This window comes from Podarcis gaigeae, assembly GCF_964106915.1.
Source record: "Podarcis gaigeae genome assembly, chromosome: 7".
Classification (NCBI taxonomy): domain Eukaryota; kingdom Metazoa; phylum Chordata; class Lepidosauria; order Squamata; family Lacertidae; genus Podarcis; species Podarcis gaigeae.
The window spans coordinates 26,698,112-26,717,916 of NC_139683.1; the positions used below are offsets into that span (position 1 = coordinate 26,698,112).

The 19,805-nt window shown below is 41.2% G+C and overlaps 1 protein-coding gene across 7 annotated transcripts in view; it reads left to right on the forward strand.

The window, feature by feature from the left end:
- The first annotated feature begins 562 nt into the window (after positions 1-562).
- RUNX1T1 (RUNX1 partner transcriptional co-repressor 1) overlaps positions 563-19,805 on the forward strand; it is a 145,065-nt gene continuing 125,822 nt past the window's right edge. For 2 of the 7 annotated variants that reach the window (XM_083747796.1, XM_083747802.1), the window contains exons 1-2: positions 613-1,728; positions 2,406-2,539. Coding sequence is in view for 1 of the 7 variants with exons in the window: in XM_083747800.1 (XP_083603926.1) it covers positions 1,701-1,728 (28 nt within the window). In the remaining 6 variants the exon portion in view is untranslated. Of the gene's footprint in view, positions 1,729-2,405; positions 2,540-7,825; positions 9,804-9,943; positions 10,683-10,813; positions 11,015-19,805 lie in introns of those variants that run through there. The other 5 variants (XM_083747799.1, XM_083747797.1, XM_083747800.1 and 2 more) reach the window with 5 other exon arrangements.

A 19,805-nucleotide genomic window follows, 5' to 3' on the forward strand; every position in this document is an offset into this window, starting at 1 on the left:
CCTGCGAGTAAATGGCAAGCGGCATTCTGAAGCGCACATTCTATTTGTACTTTGAATTCTTTAGCTAAGTTAATTCATGTTCGCTTAAGAGACAGCGTATGAATTTCTGAATGATCTCCTTGTCTGGCAAGTGTGAAATCGAAGGACAGGGTCTCGTCTCCCCCCTCCCCCCAATGTAAAAGCTTTTGATTTGAAAGCTTTTGATTTTTAATGTCGACAGAAACTTCTTTTAACAAAATAAATAAATTTCTGTATTGGGGAGTGGGGGGGTGGGGGAGGGAGAGATGAAGGCTGGGAAGAGGAGGCAGAAAGAGAATGATAATTGTTTTCTCTAAGGCTATTATTTAATGTGAAAGCAAATAGTCAGCCCGAGAAAACCAGCTAACAGAAGGGGATTAAGGAGAGTCGATCTCGGAGTGGCTTGATTCCTAGCAGTGCTGCTGTCTCTCTTCAGACAGTGACGAGGTGCAGGCGGAGAAGGCGGCAGCAGCGGCAGCAGCAGCAGTTCTCCAGATGGCTGAGGAAAGTGTTTGTCTTGGGTTACTGCAGGGCAGTCTGGACTCGGAGAGCAGGCGGCCTTGGGAACGGGCTTCATTAGGGACCAAGTTGCATGCCCACTAAGTAAAAGAGAGAGAGAGAGAGAGAGAGAGAGAGAGAGAGAGAGAGAGAGAGAGAGAGAGAGAGAAATGAAAGGAAAAGCAGGCAGGCTGCCCAAGAGGGACTGGGCTTGACTATTGTTAACATATACTTGACCCCCCTCCTCTTCGCTCATGACACAGATGTCTCCTACCTCTATCACCTCCCACTGCTTTAAGCCCTCCCCCCTGCACCTGGGTAGCTGAGCCAGGCCAGCTGCTTGCAGTATGCTGTTTGACTTTAGAGGTGGCTGCTAGCAGAGGGGGGTGGGAGGAAAGAGAGAGTCAGACGCACACACACATATACATACGGAGACGCGCGCACACACACATACACACGCGCGCGCGAGGGGAGAACAAACAAACAAACGGCGGAGCCTTTCCTGCAGGGCGGATCTGTGCACAGACATTACATGGAGCTGCTTCCCCGAGCGGGCGGGCGCATGGGAAGCCTGCAAATCTATGCATCGCCGCCTTAGAGAGAGAGAGAGAGAGAGAGAGAGAGAGAGAGAGAGAGAGAGGCGGCGGAGGAGGAGGAGGAAGAAGCAGGCGCACCGCCACTGACAGCGCGTAAGATCCACCGCTTGGACTCTCAGCTCACAATTTTCGTCTGCAACAATAACAGCGACCACGGGCGGCCGCCGAGGAGGAGGAACTGAGCATTCCGCATCGGGCTACTTGGAGGACTTTTATTTTCCATTCTTCTTGCTACGCTGATTCTTATATGCGCTTTCTTGAGCCTTTGGCACCCCCGAGAAGCTCTCCCTCGCGCGGATCCTCCTTTCCTCCCCCCACCCTTTTTTATTAAAAAGAAAGAGAGAGAAACCACACACGTAAGAACAGCTGGAGTTTGGCTTCGTCTTTCCTCGTTTCCTTCGCGCCGTTTGGACCTTTTCGTGTGTGAACGTGGATGATCCGGAGCGGGGAGGAAAGAGAAGGAAGCGAAGCCACATTGCGTCGCCCCTTTTTCCTCTCCCGGGTCCCCGCCGGCCGGCCAGCCTGGGCTGTCCGAGCTCCGCCAAGGAGGACTGGAACTTTTTATTTTCAGCTCTCTGCCTGGGGCGAATGGTGGGAGTCTCCGGTCCTTTGCAATGTAAGTAACACCCACCCACCTACCTTACACCCCCCGACCGGCCAGCCGGCAGCAAGGCATGCGGAGGGACTAGGAATTGGCGCGCCACTAGATCCCGGAGCCGGATTGCGGGATGGGTTGGGTTGCGCGCAGCCTCGGTCCCCGGATTTCATTCCCCTTTCTGCCCTTTACTTAGGCGGGATCCTGTGGTTGTTAACTAACCCGCTAACACGGCTTGGAGTTGCTGTTGCAGCGGTAGCAAACCGCGCAAAGGATAGGATTGCATGCGAAACCAAACCAAACACCCCGCTACTCTCAGCTCTCGATTTTGTCCCTTTCCGAAAGTGACCAAAGAGCAAAAAGTTTTATATGGGGAAAATAAGCTCCGTCTGCAGCATCGGTTCGAATTCGAGTATAAGTCTCCTTGAGCTCAAGTGCTTAAATTTGAAATGGGCTCAGTTCAGTAACCCATCTTCCCCACCCTCGCGCCAAAACGAGTGCGACCACTACAGTGCCTCTGAGCGCGTGCAGAGTGCTATTGTTTACTGCCGAGTAACCGCAACGACGTATCTGGGATGGGGATGCGGCAGGGCTTCTGATTCAGAAAACAGGTTTTCCAGGCTGGCATGAGATCTCCTTTTGCGAATTAACCCATAGTCTCATCTCTGCTTCTTTTCTTTTTGTCCCTCTATTTCAAGATGATCCTTGCTCGATATGAGCTCATGTGATCAAGAGCGCTTGAAATGTAATGTTTTCAACCTAGACAGTATGGATCGAAACTGTAAATCACGGAAAGCACTGTAGACATATTTTTCTCACAGATATATTTCAGGTAAAGGATATCCCATTTAATTTCTGTATAATCAAGTGCAGAATGAAACATGAACAAATCTTTGATCTCTGTATTGTCACTTTACTGTTACATATTACAATGATTAACAATAATTAAGAGATCAGGAACTTCCAGATTTGTTTATTAATGTATGTCACTGGACATTTCAAAGATCTGATCTAGACTGTATTGAAGAGAACTTTAGCGTTTTGGTAAGTTTAATAAACTTGCAGCAATCTCCTAAATACATTTACTTAGAAGTAAGACTCATTGAGTTCAATGGAGCTTTCTCCCAGGTAAGTAAGTATGTTTAGGATAGAATTTCAGCCTTAGCCAAGCAGTGTCTCTCTTGGAATAAACACAGTGAACAGGTCACAAAAGATAGGAAGCTTAGTTGACCATTTACGTTTTTCACTGGCTTGAAGTTTCATAGATTTTAATGTAATTTCAGTACTATGAGTGGTGCATCACTGAATCTCCTGTAGTACCAAATTGTTTTGGAACATCAAACTTCCTACTGTATTATTTAGAAATGGAAGTGGAATTTCTATTATGGACCATATGGACTCATTGAGGTTACCGAGCTCCTAAATGCATACAACTTATGCTATGTAAGAGAAAAGCAGTCATTGCTACTACATTTTGATATAGTGGAGGTTTTCTGTAATTTTTATGTCTGTCTGGAAGTAAGTCCAAGAGGGGCTTATGCCTAGGTAAAAGGTCTATCAGGTTGCATCCTTACAGCACAATCCTGTGCATGTCTACTCGGGGAATTAGCTCAGCTGAGTTCAATGAGACTTGTTCCCAGGTGTTTATGTTTAGGATATTGCAGGCTAAGTCTCCCTGTGATTGAGGGCAAAGGCTCTAGGTAGTTTACAGTTCACATGCAGAAGGGCTCATGTTCAATTCCTTGCCTCTCCAGGTAGATTCTCTGTCTAAATACAGGAGAGCTGCTAGCAGTCAGTGCCAACAATATTGAACTAGGTATACCAGTAGCCTGACTCTGTATATGGCTGCTTCCTATAGTGTATCTTGCAATGGGAGATTTCCTAGCAAATGTTATAATGTGGCCCACTTCCTTGATGGATTACTTCTGAGTCTTGGAATGCACTGCTCGGGTTTTGCTTCAGCAGAAATTCATGTACTTAATGTAACTATGACCCCTTTAACTTTTAACATTGCTTTCCCTAATTAATCTGTTCAGGCCCCAGACTTAAATGGCTGTCCACAGCTGCTGAAAATTGATTTTTCCCTTGATGGTGGTCTGAGTTGCTGACCAAATCAGATTTTTCCCCCTCCATCAGTTGTAGACCAACTTTAAATCTGTTTTGATATTCTGTATTAATATAATAATAAAAACCCAGACACACAAATACCCCTGACAAACAAAAATCTATGTGATCTGAAATCTGATCTCTGTGATGTTTGTGTTGTTATGGCGATAGTCTTAAAGCGCTCTTAAAAGTAAAATAGAAAACTTAAATTGGCATTTTTATTTCAGCATCTTTATGGATTTAAGAATTTACCAAGAGACTTACCTTATGCTGACCTGATATATTATCAGTTTTTATTTTAATTTCTGGCTGATTACACAGAGGATATGACACAGATTCAGATCTAACAATATTGGTCTCTAATGGCTGTGCCATAGTTCCCTTTTCAATTCTTTTTCAATTCCTTTGAGATTATTTCCTAAGGAAAGTGAACCAGCATGATTTTCAACAGCTGTGGAAACTCTTAGGAAATTTAGACTGCCTTCCCTATACAATACGAGTGCCGGATTCTAAAAATCTGAAAATTGTTTACTTAGTAGTGTCCCTTAGAAAAATATCCAGCACAAAGTTTCTTGCATTCTAACAAACGACTTGCAAGCTGTTGTGTTAGCCAGCCATCGTTCTTAATTATTTCTGCAAAACTTTTCTGGTCAGTGTATCAAATTTCATTGTGTATTTTTACTACCGTAGCACATGTTGAATTGGATTGGTGGATTCTCCCTCTTCCACCCCCACCCCCACTTCCCCTCACCCCCCTTGGCATAAAACTGTAGAGCACTGTAAATTAAAACAAAAAAAAACCAAAAACGTGCAAGTATAGATATCCCGTGCCGATGACTTAATACAAAACCCGTCCATCTTTCATTCTGTGTTTATGAGAAATAAGACTTTTGTCTTCAAAACTCTTGTGAACGAGCTCACATTCCCTTTTGCAGTGGAAAGCAGACTGCATTCTGGCCCCTGCTTCTGTTCACTATGTTTTGCTCCAGGAGTGTCCTCCTTTTTCCTTAAATGCTTTTGTTTTAAAAGATTTATTTTTATACGCACTCCCTTGGTTAACCCAGACTTGATGGGAACACTCCATCAAAGTATTGTGAGCATACACCATTGTCCGTGTGGCACTATGTCTTCTTAATACTTGAACTGCATGTGCGCCTCTGCCAACATCATGCCTTGTGATTCTGTATAGAGGAGGAGGAGGAGGAGGTTCCTCCACCTGAAGCCCTGGTCTGTGGCCAGCAAGCCCCCAGGCATTCTTCCCTGTCAACTCCTGTTTCTCACCCTTCTGAAATGGAGCTCAGCTGACAAGCATTGAATGCAAAGGCTGCTGCACTAAGGCTGCATGGCGCTTTGCTAGAAAGGCGCTGTGAACCAAAATTGGCATCTGTGTCGTATTTGCATTGTGGACAGGAGGGGGAAGGGCTGCTACCATGGACGTTTTCATTGTTCAACTTTGTTTGCCGCAAGCTCGTTACTGTTAAAATATTTAGCTAATTGAAAAGCGACACAACTGTGTGTCAGTATCGTGCTCCCATTTTCGGGGGGAAATAAACACTTCCAAGACTGCCACCTCCTTTGTCCTGTGCGAACTTAAGTTGACACTTGGCGATCAAAAAGCCTTATCAGCAGAAATAAAACAGGGACTTGCTGTGGGATGGAAACGTTTGTATCTGGTGGATTGGTTAAATCTGGATGAGGTGGGGTTTTTTAAAATGGTGCTTTTTCACTGAGTCTTGTCGATAGTTCTAGGGGCCCTAGAAGTACACAGAAATCTAAGTATCGGTATTAAAATGTAAATGACCCCGTTTTCTCACAAAATAATGGCCTCCAGTGCAAAATTTTCTTAACTCTCCACATTCCTTTTAACATGATCAGTGCTGCAGAGTCCAGGAAGACAAACGTGTGCAGATAGCAACGCAAAATTACTTCTTAACAGGAGCAAATGCATTGGATGCACTGGGCATTGCAAATGGCAATGGTCATATTCAAGTCTGCTTTTGTTTTAAGCTGAATATTTTTTAAAAGCAAATATTTTGAAGCAGAATGGCACTGAAAGGAAGCGCTTAGACAAATAAAAAGGAGCATAGCTTTTAAAAGCGGTCTAAATTTAGAATGCACGATTAGCTTAATCTGCAAGACATTGACTTCCATCTTCATTAATATCTTTTCCACCACTGATAAGAAAGTTCTCAAATGATGTTTAAAGAGCAGTGGGTGTTTTATTAAAGTAAGCATGGGTTCACTATAATGGAGGTAATTGTGAGTGATAAGAACAGGGCAGGTTATCTGTATGTTGTTCAAACAGAAGCAGCTACTTTTGCATCATTCCCAGGAGCCATCTGCGCAAGGGTGGGGGAGGGTGTCACCTGTCTGTCCACCCTAATTATAGGGGGTGGGTGGGAGGAGAAATAAAAATGGAGAGGTCTTTTTGGTAATGAAACTCATAGTGATTTTATTGTAAATGAGCCTTGTGTACAGAGGAAGATGCTAATTTTGAAAGGAAAACAAACTGCTATATTGACTGCCATGCCTGGCAGTTGTGAAACAGAATGGGAAGAAAGGGCAATGGGATGCTGAATTAGCACTGTAGTTTGAGTTGTGAGTGCTCAGTGGTAAAAAGTGGTCATTTGGGGTTCATGTTTTTTGTGCTCTTTTTGAGAACCTCTTATTCTAATTTTGGGGAAAAAAAGTATTTGCTTCAGTATACTGGGATACAGCTGGTCTTTTCTAGATTGGAGATAGTTATTTCATATAGCTATTTCTTTACATTTCCCATCTGACTTAGTAGTTTTGGTGCATATGCGTGCTAACCTTAAAGGAATTAAGAATGTATTTTGCAAATAAAAGGTCACATGCATTTCTCCCACATCTGTTTATAGTAATTATGAACATAATTAGCATAAGAATTACAAGTGAAGTAATGACGAGCTGAGCTGAGCAGTGAGGTATTATAGTATAATGGTCATATGTTGGCATTCTCACATTATAACACACTAGAATTCACATATTCAATGCAAGAAAGGAAATGCTAGGTTTTGAAGCATTAAAACAGCTAAAAAAATCTCTCTGCCTGAGGCAGATGGACTTCCTTGCTTTATAAGGAGGTAACCCGTTATTAAGAGAGAATCAGCTGAAATTAAGATTTGTAGCCTCAAGCTTGGACTTTCAGACAGCTGTGATTATGAATGGTTCGTCTGTTACACATTTTTACTCTGACCACCGTGTATATTGCTTTCTTTAAAGCAAAAAAGGGGGAGGGAGAGGTGGGCAGAACAAACATTTTCACAACAAATGATTTGTTCTAAAAACATGGCAGTTTTCTGTGAGATCTACCAGATAGGAAAGATTTAGATATTACAGTTCCTGTAATGTCGAAAATATATCTTAAATCTGGAGAATAAGTGCTAATATTTTGAGAAGACTCTCCTCCCCTCACCACCATAGGAAAATGTTCTGGAGACCTAGGGCCCAATCCATGGTAATTTTGCTTTACATCATGGCTGCACAGCTATGTCCTGTGGTGCATTGTTTGCATAGAATAGGCATAAGAGAAGTTTCTGGAAGATTCTGATTATTATTTAACTAACAACCCATCATGTGCATTTTTACTTGAAGTAAGTCCACTGTGTTCAATAGGACTTACACTGCAGCCAAAGACCATCTGTGGATTCCACAGAAAGTATCCCTGATTCATACAGATTTGCTACTGGAGCAAATGCACCCAGCTGAAGCAAATTGAGCATACTTTTCATTCTCTTTATAATGTATGCTTGATTTCTATCGAATATGGTTATCCATACATGACCATTATAGAAGGCGATGAGGAGGTGGGGGAAAGTTGCTTGCGTTTCGAGAATGAAACAATCTGTGTAGAGAACCAGACGTCACTTTAGATACATAACATTTGCTCTTTCATCAGAGTACATTCAGACATCCTTTCTGGCAGTGATTGTGCAGTTATTCACCTCAAATTTATTTGTAGCAAGTAAAAAAAGAGAAGTTATTGGGCCTTGGTTCTGAGTAACTATGCTGAAGATCAATGTGTGATCACAGAACACTCAACACAGAGCACATTTTGTTGGTATAAGCCTTGTGATGTATTCTGAGGAATGAAGAATTAGAAAATAATATCTTGTGCTGTGTCCCAATGATACCATGAGGTTTTCACATTATTGGATTAGTAGAGGATTTATGACAGAGTCATCTTTATGTGGCATTTCATTACAGTGTCACAATTTTCACACACACACACACCCTTTCCTCTGGTGTTAAGATTCTGCTTTTGGCCTTTGTCATGTGTCAAGTCCTCTTCCATATATTCTTTGGTGGGGAAAGGAAGCATTTGGTCCAAGTGTATTGCTCTGGCTGCTATAGCTGCCCAGTATTCCCTCTTTTGATTTGATGATCAGCAGTCCCAAGGGGAATAGACAATTTTCAAAGTAAATTAATATCATTACCATTATAGTCTTCTCAACATGGAAAACTTTCATTCCATGCTCTTTTACTTTTTAAGAAGAGCCCTGTGGATCAAGTCAAACATCCATCTGCAGTGTAATCTTATATGTGCTTGCTCAGAAGTAAGTCTTATTGATTTCAGTGGGACTTCTGAAGAGACATGCTTTGGATGGTGCTGCTAGTTTTGCCTTCTTTGTCCAATCACAGCAAACAGATACTCTCATTTTCCTACTCATATTGAAATACTGCCCCTTAATGAGGCCAAACTTAGATTCACAAAATGCTTAGGGGTCTGCATACCCCTGAGTCCCCCCAGGAAAAAAGCACTGGCTCGAGGTATACTGCTTCTAAGGACAGATGCCGCATTTAATTATCATGGACAATAACAATTTGTTAATGTTTCCTCCATGAATTTGGCTAATACGCTGGTGCCAGCACATTCAGTGAATTATTTTCTTTATACTTGACTTGATTCTCCGTGGTTTCACTGGGTGAACTTAAAATAAGTCATGTGGGGTCTAGATTTCCAAGTCGCCAATTTAATGATAGAAACCTTATGTGGAGAAAGAATAACTACAGTTCTTTTTAGATGCAGAAGTAGTGGATTAAAAAGTATGGATCTCTTTTATTAAAGGTGTTTGCTAAGCTCACTAAATGCTTAAACAAACAGGGAACCCACAAACTTTCAAAAAAATGAAAACAATACATTAGACATCACTTTAATTTATGAGATTGGACCAGGCAGATAATTGCCCTTTAATCTGTTTCCACATAAAAGAAATGGCTGAGGAAACTCTTTGCAAGAGGTTGGCGTGTGTGTTTGTATGTTGGTATATATTCACCTATTGACATGTTGAAGCCTTATGTATTCGAAGTAGATTTTAGCTGGTGGATCAGAACCCCAAATTGGGACATGTCACAGCTTCAGTGCCGCCACCATTTTTCTGCCATCTTTTCAGTGGGTGGTTGCCTTTTAAGAAGGGCCAATAGTTAGAGAGGAGAATAAAAGAGAGAGAGGTGGATGCATAGGGTAAATTAACTGTGTCTCATGTTGCAGAATGTTTGGAGCTAAGGGGAGTCCCAGCTCTGACAGACTTGAAAACTTACTTTGATGTGTTCAGAATATTTCAGTTTTTCTTCATCAATTTTAAGAAGGTATGAGAAAACTGAGATGGTTAAGATTACACTTTTTAGAATGAGCAAGTTAAAGAGGGCCAAGTTACTTTGGCCCTTTGGGCAGGTTTTAGTTTGGTCCAGATCAGAAAAATTCAAATAATGGAGATAGCAACACATTCATCCATTGCATTTATATACCACCTTTCTGCCAAAGAGGTTTGCAATTTTAAAGGACTAAAAATCAAAATTCCTGGTTGCTGCAGGTTGCCAGGAAATGCACCAATAATGGACAAACTTTTTCTTAGGTTCTTCATCCCCCTCCATGTAACAAGGAGACATTTGAGCCTGCCCTGCAATGTGCTTCGTAAAAGGGCCTACACTGAGGGAAGTATGAGTACAAACAAGTAATGGTTAGATCAGTGTTTCCCAACCTTGTGCCTCCAGATGTTTTTGGCCTACAACTCCCATCATCCCTGACCACTGGTCTTGCTAGCTAGGGATGATGGGAGTTGTAGGCCAAAAACATCTGGAGGCACAAGGTTGGGAAACACTGGGTTAGATGAACTTTGCTTGTTCTTGGCGGATCTTCATGGCCCATAATAATCTGGATGATACATATTTTACCGAAGAACAAGAAAGGAGAAGATAAAACCAGTAAACTGATCATGGAACTGAGAGAACCAAAGTTTTAATTTCTAGAACATTCTAGTCATGCAGCGGTAAAGGAAAGCCACTTTATATCTGGAATGCCATCATTGTCCTTGCTTCACATATTTGCATTTTGGGACCTGGCATTAAGAACTGAGGGGAAACCCTGGCACAGATCAAACTTCTTCTTCAGGTATTTTATTCAGGCAGACTTGATTTTTTTAAAAATATTTATTTTGGGGGGGAAAAGACATATGGAAAATATTCCCTCGAGAAAGGGCCTTTGACTTAATGGCAGTTTCCCAGGCCGGAAGATGGGTGTTTCCTTAGCAGGTGTGTCTGTGCATATATGTGCGCCAAAGTTGGGCTTTCCACCCCCATGAGGAGAAATTTGCTCCCACCTCTAGGCGAGTGCCCCCTCCTTCCTTCTCCCTCTCTCTCTGTTTATTTTCCTGCTTCCATCTGGGCCATGCTGATATTGTAATCACCCTGATGCACATTGCCTCTCCTTCCCCCTCCTTTCTCTCACATACAATGTGCCATCCTGACAAGGCTTTTACTTCAGATAAGCTGCGATGTGTGTTTAATGAATACAAAGCCCTAGCTGCGCTGCTGCCTCGGCTCCTGCCTGTGCTCTCCTCAGCCAGAAGGTAATCTCCAAGCATTTGGAAAGTGGTGTTGCGGGAGAGGGGGGGGAGAGATGCTTCTCCTCCTTCCCTCCCTCCCTCCCTCCCTTTCTCAGCGCCCCTTCCCCATCTCCTCTAAATGATGCTGAAGTCGATAACAGCTCCGGAGAAGTGAAGATGTAACCTCTTATCTTGCTTCTCTTCTTAGCTGGTGGGGAATTTACATTTAAAGATTAGCCTGGAGTGAGAGAAAAGGGATCTGCCTTTTGTTGTGTGGGGTTATGAGGCATCTAACCTCACCTGGCCCGGCCTTGCAATCTCCCATCAGCTCAGTTATTCAAACAGGACTTGCAAAGGTGAGATTATTTTATCTCTCCTCTCTCTCTCCATCTCTCTCCCCCACCCTTATCTTTAATTGGTTTTAGTGTGGCTAGTCTGAATGGGTTTAGGAAGGGGTTTGGGGTTTGTTTTTTGTTTAAAAAAAATCCGTGATACAGCAAAGGAAGTGTGGTTTTGTGGCAAATAGATTATTTATTTACCAGGCTTTAAAAGCATTAGATAGACAGAGAGGATGAACATCGTAACAATTTGATTACCTCTTTTATTGGGTGAGAATGGGTAGCAAATAGTCTCTGTGTGTAGGGGGGAGAAGGGAAGCTTTGAAAATGTCCATTGCTTTAAAAAAAAAGTTTCAGAAGGGTTCCATCCCTTTTCTTTTTATCCCACCTTTACTGAAGTTTTTGCATATGGATTATATTCTGAGTGTTTTGAGATAATGGTTCTCATAAAACAACAATAAGTGCATTAATCCCACTGAGTGCAATGGGACTTAAACTTCCTTGTAACAAATTCTTGGGATGGCAACCTCAGGGGATTTCTGATTTGAATTTTATGCCAGAATTGTACGCATGACTATTTGTAAGAGGGATACTGTTAATTTCTTTATTTAGTGAAGGACTCGCTGTGCTTTCTGCTTAACCTCTGTTTGGTTTTTAGGTGATAGGACCTAAGTCCACAAATGCATGCTTTTTTATATTTTAAATTTTGATACTGTTCTTAGAATTCCTCAGAATAGGAAAGAATGATAAGCTGGTTTTCTCTAGGCAAGGGACAACTCAAACACCATCTGGAAGTAATTTTTTTAAAGTCCCCAATAAACCCCTCTGGCTTCAGAATACCCCAGTCCTAAGCACCGCTACTTGAAAGTCAGTTCTACTGAAATGGGCAGATATTGCTTTAAACTCAATTTGTTTTTGTTTTGAGATATTAACACCTTCCTCTGGCTGCAGCGCTTGGCCAGGTGTTGGCATAACTGGATACAGAGATATGATCCAGTAGCTAAGAGTCTACGTAATTAAAATTTGTGTAAAGCCAAGAGGGGCGGTAGGACATGTATCTGTGTTGACAACAGAAGATCAATAGCGTAAGACAATAGAGTCCCATTATTTTACTTCCATTGACTGAATATATTGACATTTCAGGTTTATGATTGCCTCAGTGAACATGATGGAACACAAGTTCACAAACCAACAGGCAGAGTGCCACATATATTACTGTATGTCATATCTGCCTTCAAGCTACCTTATCACTGAAGCAGAATAGTAATGGATGGTTGCAGAACACTTGGGGAGGTTTAGCCTCTATCAGTTACAAAGCTGACATACAGCAGGTCTTGGGAGCATCTATAAGTGCACCTAGAATTATGGTGCCCCATGTTTACCTGCTAGGGCTGCTGCAGTTTAGAGTTTAAGAGCTAAGAGCAGACAACACAACAAGGTACTTAGGTTTTCATATTTTATATTTGGGAGAGACATTTGAAAGTTTCCCATGAGAACTGATTGGGCAACTATGTACAATTCCATTGGTGCTGAAGTGCCAAAGCACCTGCTAGAGATTCCTTGGATTTGTAGACTATGAGTGAATTCAAAAGCAAAGTTTAAATGAGATTTCTTTCTCCTGTTCTTTCTGTATGCACACTGGATCAATTTCTGGTGGTAAAGAGGAGGCTGTGCATGGAAAGGATATTATGGGCTTGGGTTTTCTTCTTCTATTCTGACCATTAAATGGTACTGTGAGAGTTCTTACATATATTGAAGACCTATTGACCGTGAAATATATAGCAAGCCTTATTATCTCAAATTCTTTGAGATACTCTGTAAAATGGAACTGGCAGCACAATAAGACCCCGTCAGTGTTAGGCAAGCCTGGAGACAGAAATTAATTTAAAGCAGACAAAGAGCTAATATGAAAAGAGCCACTAGTGATTTAACCCATTCTAAAAGAAGTTTAATGAAAATATAAAATACATTTCAGAATATTGTACTGTAATAGTACAACAGTTGTGGTCAGGCAGTGGACTACTGATGCCCCCGTGAGATGGTAGGGAGAAAATGAGTCCTTCATCACATTTTCATGAAAATTTTAGGTTTCTGTTTGATCAGCAGGTGCTGTTGAGATGAAAGCCATGTGTAGATTTTCAGAAGGCCAAAAGTGTCAATTCAGAAAAGGAAAGTGATAAGAGAAAATGCAATCAGTTTTCCTGTTTTCAATTTGTGCAGGAATTGAAGAGCTGTTTTGTTAAACTGCTACATCTGCTCCAATATGAATATTGAACTACTTCCACTAAAAATAACACCCTATAATTTGCAAGCCACTGCAATCTTTTGTTAATGTGAGTGGGTTATTTGGGGGGGGAATCTGTTCTGAAAAATCTCTAGCTTTATGTGCTTTTTTTTTTTGCTGGCACTTTTATCTGGTGCAGGAAAAATGGTGTTAAGCAATTAGGACCTTAGCTCGGTCATAGATTATAAAAAATGATCTTTGTAGCTAAATATTAGTATACTATTTAGCAAATATTAATTGTGGCGAAAACAACTTTGCATTTCCCCACCTCAACACAATGCAGAGTCATAACCCCAGCATTTCTTGCTGATCTCAATGAAACCTTTATTCATTTTCTACTACTTTTCCACTCTGCAAAGAAAGACAGAGTACCCTGTTTCTTATTATACCAGCAAATCAAAATTTTAAGGTAATCAAGGGTATTTTAGTTAATAGGGCTTTCAGGGCAATTTCCCCCCATATTTAAATAAAATGATTAAATTATCCTTGAGTGTATTCATTAAAAGATGCTCTTCAGTAGTGTTGTTAATCAAGTTTTATGGAATGTGCAGGACACAAATTGTGGATAGCAAGTGGGGATTAGAAATTATGGAGTAGGCTAGGGAAATAGCTAGAAATTTATAAAAGCATATATTTTTTATTTTAAACCAGTGAAGGGAAAATATGTGTGTGATCTAAAACATATGGTAATACATTGTGACTAGAAAAAGAAATAAAGACAAGACAGAACAGATAGACAGAAAGAAGGGGGGAAAGGTACAATTAAGCAAAGATTGATTTTAATGCAGTTCTTACTACTTGCAAGATGGGTATAGAATCCCTGCTTAGAAGTAATTTTAAGACGTGCATTTTTCTGTGGCACTGTAGATGTGCTCTAAGTACAGACGTTTGTTAAAAAATGAAATGAAAAAGAAACTAAGGTAAAATGGGATGTTGAGTATTACTGAATTCAGTGGAACTTTGCACAAGTAAAGGCAAGATCTTTAGTTTTCTCTGCATTTTTTATTTAGGTATCTGGAATCCAAGTTTTAAAATAAAAGAAAGCGCCCCATGAAAGCATATTATATTTAAAAGCAACTTTTTGCAAATTTGCCTTTACAGGCAAGACTCCATCTAGTGGAGTGAATTTGCTTCACCATCAGTAACAAGCACACTGGGCCATTGTTTGCTCCTTGATACTAGCAGCGTTAAAACTGTAAATTACTGGTTCTGATAGGTTATTCCCCATCACATCTTAGAAACTGGAAATGTTAACCACCACCTGAGAAAGTAGCTTCATGGCCTACATCTGTTGTACAAAAACCTATAGTTAGCTCGGTGGCTATAGGAAGCTTCAATATGTCTGCCTGGCTGGATGTTAATATGCAATTTGCATAAGTACCAGTCATTACCACCAACCAGTTTCCCTTTGTGATTCACTTTATCTGAAGAGCTATAGCCTACATTTCTTGCCTGACTGATGATGACCGCACAGTCACCTCCCTAGGTGGTAGTTCAAATGTCATGTTTCAATTCCGTAGGTCAAAAGACTTTCCACAATGGTCTGTCTGACTGATGTTCTGTTTTCAATGTAACATTCACCTCATTTGCCTGGGAGCAGCAGGAGCCAAACTACTGTTTCACCACAAGGTTAGGTACATACACACAACTTAGGGTTACATCAAGCATTTGCATTTCTGACACATGAACCTCCTGGCCATATTTTCCTTTTCCATTGGTTCAGTTGTGTTAAAGCAACAAGAACAACAACAAATCATTGGTTTCTGCTTTAATATTCTGGTTAAATGTCTAACTGTATTGAAAATATTTAATCTGGTCATAAATTCAGATGTTGATGCTTGTGCTAGAGGAGAAGACCATGTACAGGAAATGGATATCATTTATAATGCCCCATTTAAAAGATCTAAGGTAACATGGCTAGGAAAGTTCTTCCTGTGAGAGCCTAGAAGAAGTTTCCAGGCATTGGCCTAGATGGAATGTTGCATTGTGGGATGGGGCAGTACCTAAGAACAGAAAACTGCTATATACTGCAGACGGGTTTGGAACATAGAAAGTGAGACAGATCGGAACTGTTCCAGAGTGAGATACTTAGCATGCTACAAGATAGCCAGTTAAGATACTTCTGCAAAGGAAATTAGGAAAGAGTGCTGCAGTTGATTAAGGAAGCATGCTTGGAGAGACTTCCAGGTAGGATTGTTTGTCAAAGTGATTATGCTGCTCAGTTGCCAGAAACGTGATAGCATTGCCAAACATTTATGGACAATGGTGCCAGGTTGTTGGTTAGTTCTTTTCTTTCTAAGCAAACTTGTACTGTTACTGGGGGGAAATGCAAAACGTATTGCAGAAAGCCTGTCAGCAGATCAAGTATGGCATTAAGTGCCATAGATGAGAATTTAGGCACCTTTTAGGCACTACAATTGTGCTCTTTGAGAAAATGTTGAAGGAGGTTTAGTTCATGACCAAGCTATTCACTGAAAGCCTTCAACTTCCACCTCATATTGTATATTATTTTCTGAGGTGATGCAGGTTTTAAATGTGCAGTGATATACTTAAACTCAAAGAATTAGTAAGCTACATTGATATTTATCAGATTCGTGCATTTCTCCTGCAAAATATCAATACTTCAAATAAAGGCTAATTGTGTTGGTAGAAGAACATTCTCCTCATGTCTTGCCCATATGATCTCTTTAATAGTTTTGTTGCGTTCGTTAAAGTTGACTCTAGTGGAACAGGTATTTGAACAATGAGTTTTTCTCTCTTAAAAGTGAGAAAAGGTTGAAATCCTAAGTATGTAGAACATGAAATCCCCCTTTGAATACAGGTAAACATACTTCTGATTAAACATGCCTTAGATGCCACTATCAGTAAAGTATCCTATTAACTGAAAAGCAAATCATAGTGGTGCTTAGCTGGAGCTGCATTTCATATGAAAATACTTGCAGAGAGTTGGCCATGTTAATATATGTTTGGTTCAGTATTTTTGTTTTCTGAATTTGAAATTGCAACACTCCATTGCCAAGATATTCAGGCGGTAATCAGTGTGATAGTGCCAACTTGTTGTTCTGAAGAAGCTTCCTTAATGTATTTGTTAAATATTCAGAGGAAGGCAAATACTTCACACACACACACACACACACAGAGAGAGAGAGAGAGAGAGAGAGAGAGACAGCATCACACATAATGCTAAGCTTTACTGTGAACTTGCAAACCACAAGTTTGGGTTCAGATGCAACACTAAGCTGAACTATGTTTAGCGCACAGCAGCAGGACCAGAGGAGGAGACTTCTTTCTGGGAACCTGTACTACGCTCATTCATGCTAAGCCAGGGTGTGGCTTTGTGTTGCACTCCAAATGGGTCACTGCCAGAATTGCGTTGTTACAGCTTTGCAAGTGGCCTTCTAAAAGTTCATGGGAAAACTGCATTGTTTTTGAACCACCATAACCTCAAGTTAACATTGTGTTGCTTCTAATGGGGTCCCACTATTATGGTGAAAGTAGCAAAGTGGTGATGCCCTCATATACTCCAGCAGCCCCTGTTACCGATTCTGCTTCGCATTTGTGGGACATTTGAGGGAAGCCTCTTCAAAAAGTTAGTTTTTGCACATGTCCAGTAGCTTCCCTTTCACCTTGGCTTCCCTCTCCAATAATTCACTGTCCGGATAACACATGTTGCTGTATATTTTTGAATTCCAGCAATTTTGGAGGGAGACAATTGCACAGAGCTGTAGCTCACTGGTGGAACACCTGTTTGAAGATCCCAGATTCATTGCCTAACACCTCCAGGTTAAAAAGGATTAGGTTACCAGTGTGATGAAAAACACCCTTTCCTGAGAACTTGGAGAGCTACTGCCAGCTCACAGTAAACAAGCCTGAGCTAGATTGACAAATAGTTTGTGTGAAGCCGTTTCCTGTGTGAGAGTGGTGTCCAGAGAGTGATCTTTGGTGTGAGAACAGGAGAGAGTCACACATATGTAAGATGATCACATTTCTTATGGGCACAGGTTCTGGTCCTGTGCACTACTATGTTATCTCATTGATGTATGTGCACTCTAAGGTACATGGGCCCTTGCTCAGGTAAGACACATGCAAGCTGAGTGAGACAAGTGTATTGAAGAAGCTGCTTGCAGGATTGTAGCTGTGGTTTCCCAGGTGGAAGGATTTCATGTGTGGAGCCTGCTAATTCTGTTGTAGCAAGCACAACTGTGTCTTGTGACACCTTAAAGACCCGACATATTACCGTATTTTTCCGCGTATAAGACTAGGTTTCCCCCCCTAAAAATAATGTGCAAAATTTAGGGGCGTCTTATACACGGATAGATCTTTCCCCATTTTCCTAAATAAGAGTCCCCCAAAATAGGGGACATCTTATACATGGGGGCGTCTTATAGATGGGAAAATACAGGAATTATGGCAGCATTTCTGTTTCACAGAGCCCTGGGATTCTGCAAAGCATTCCAAGGAGTCCCGCAAAGAAAAAGTTGGAATGGTGGACAAGCACACCTAATGTGTGATTTCCATTGAGCTGCAGGCATGGGGATTAAATGCACTACTCAAGCCATTGTCCTGGGAATCCCTTCCCCTTCCTTCCTTCCCTTTACCATGCTTTCCATGCTTAAGTCAATAGCAGTTGGCAGGCGAGAGAGGGAGGGCAGAGTTGCTTATGTAACTTCCCAATGCTGCATGTTGCTGCTGGCTACCAAGAGGAAGTGGGGGCCAGGCAGTGGGAAACTTGGTGTGCGCCCAATCCGCTGCTCCCATCCTTGCTTTGCCCCGCCCCATCGGTAACCGGCAGAATCATGTGGCATTGGGTAAGCAACTCTGCCCTGCCCACGTGTTCAAGCACTTGTCATGGGAATCCCTCTTCCCCATCCCAGAACCTTCCATTGAGCTGCAGCCTGGCAGCAACAGTTAAATATATGGTCAGATACAAACTGTCTCGCATTGGAGCCGAAGCCTAAACAGAGATTGACAGCAAAGTTTTTATAGGTTTCAAAGCTGCTGCTTTTAAATGTTACCTCCAGTACCGGATTTACTTATATGCTAAACAAGCTATAGCTTAGGGCCCCACTCTCTTGGGAGCCCCGCCAAAATTTAAAGGAAACAAAACTGGATGTACATTTCCAAAATATAAGATAAAAAACAAACAAAATGGCTTTAGATACCTATTAGGTTCATAAATTACCATCTAGCATATATTTAACACAAAAAACAGTGACAATTTGTTGACAAAGGACAGCTGGACATACAAAGGGCCCCATTACCTTTGGTAGCTTTGGGCCTCATCAAACCTACGGTAAATCCGGCCCTGGTTACCTCTCTGACTGGCTCTCTGACTTGATCTCCCCAAAATCCCACTCCTCCCCACACTGTTTTACAAAAAAAATATCTTTGTAAAAGTTTTTACTACAAGGATTCCACTGGAATTTTGTTTAAAGCGAAGGGTTCTGCTGCTGCGAAAAGTTTGAGAACTGCTGTATTGTGGCATAAGAGGACCAGAGCCCATTTTGTGACCAGAGCACATTTTCTCAGATCCATGAAGTATAATCCTCTGTTGACCGGTATATACCAGGTAACAAGATGGATTAGACACCTGGTGGCAATTCTGTGTGGCTCTCTCAACTTTACTTTATAAATCATGGCTCTACAGTCTTTGTTTTGTGTGTGACAGAGATGAGATCAGCTGACAATGACAGCAGCAGTGAGCAAACTGTGTTTGCAGCTGGGCAATTACAGAAGTCCATAAGATATAGGACTGTCAAGCATGAACACAGATGCCTTCAAAGTTCTGTTTTTCTTCTATGTGGAAGTCATGGGCATGGAACAGATGCCTTCAATTTGGAGAAACCAGCCTCTGGATATAATAGGTTCTCTCTTCTCTTTGTTCTCTAGGGACTGTCCCTCGTCAATGAAATTAGATGAGGGAGACGGAGGAAAAAAGGAAGAAAATTGTGTGTGAAGGGTTCTTGTGTTTTCACTCTGATACATGATACTAAGCTATTTGTAAGCTAGAATGGCTTGTTATATTTAAAAGGTGCATCAAATTAATAGATGCACTTCATTATACAAATGAATAGATACAGTTGATTAAATTCTTATCCCCCCCTTTTTGATTGATTTTGAACCACTGTTTTTTCTAGGTTAGTATCAAATTGGCATGAGGGGGTGTGTGGCGTTTTCTCCTGTCACTGGGCTTCTTAGGGTTTCAGCTAGTCTTCAAGAATAGATGATATGCAATTTTAAATGTGAAAGCATGTCAATAAATTAATGTGTGGAAAGAGTGTATGTCATTTTCCTCTCATTTCTTCTGAGATCTGGCAAGGTTATATGTGGGAACAGTTGCACAAAAATTCAAAGTCACATAATTTCTCCCTTGTAACATGTTGGCGGGATTGCTAAACAACAACAACAAAACTGCTAGGTTTCTTTGTCATTGTGAGTCTGAAGAAAGACATAAAAATGAGGAAGATGGATCTTTCTTTTTTAATGGAAAGTAGCATATTTTAACATTAGCTGCAATGTCAGATA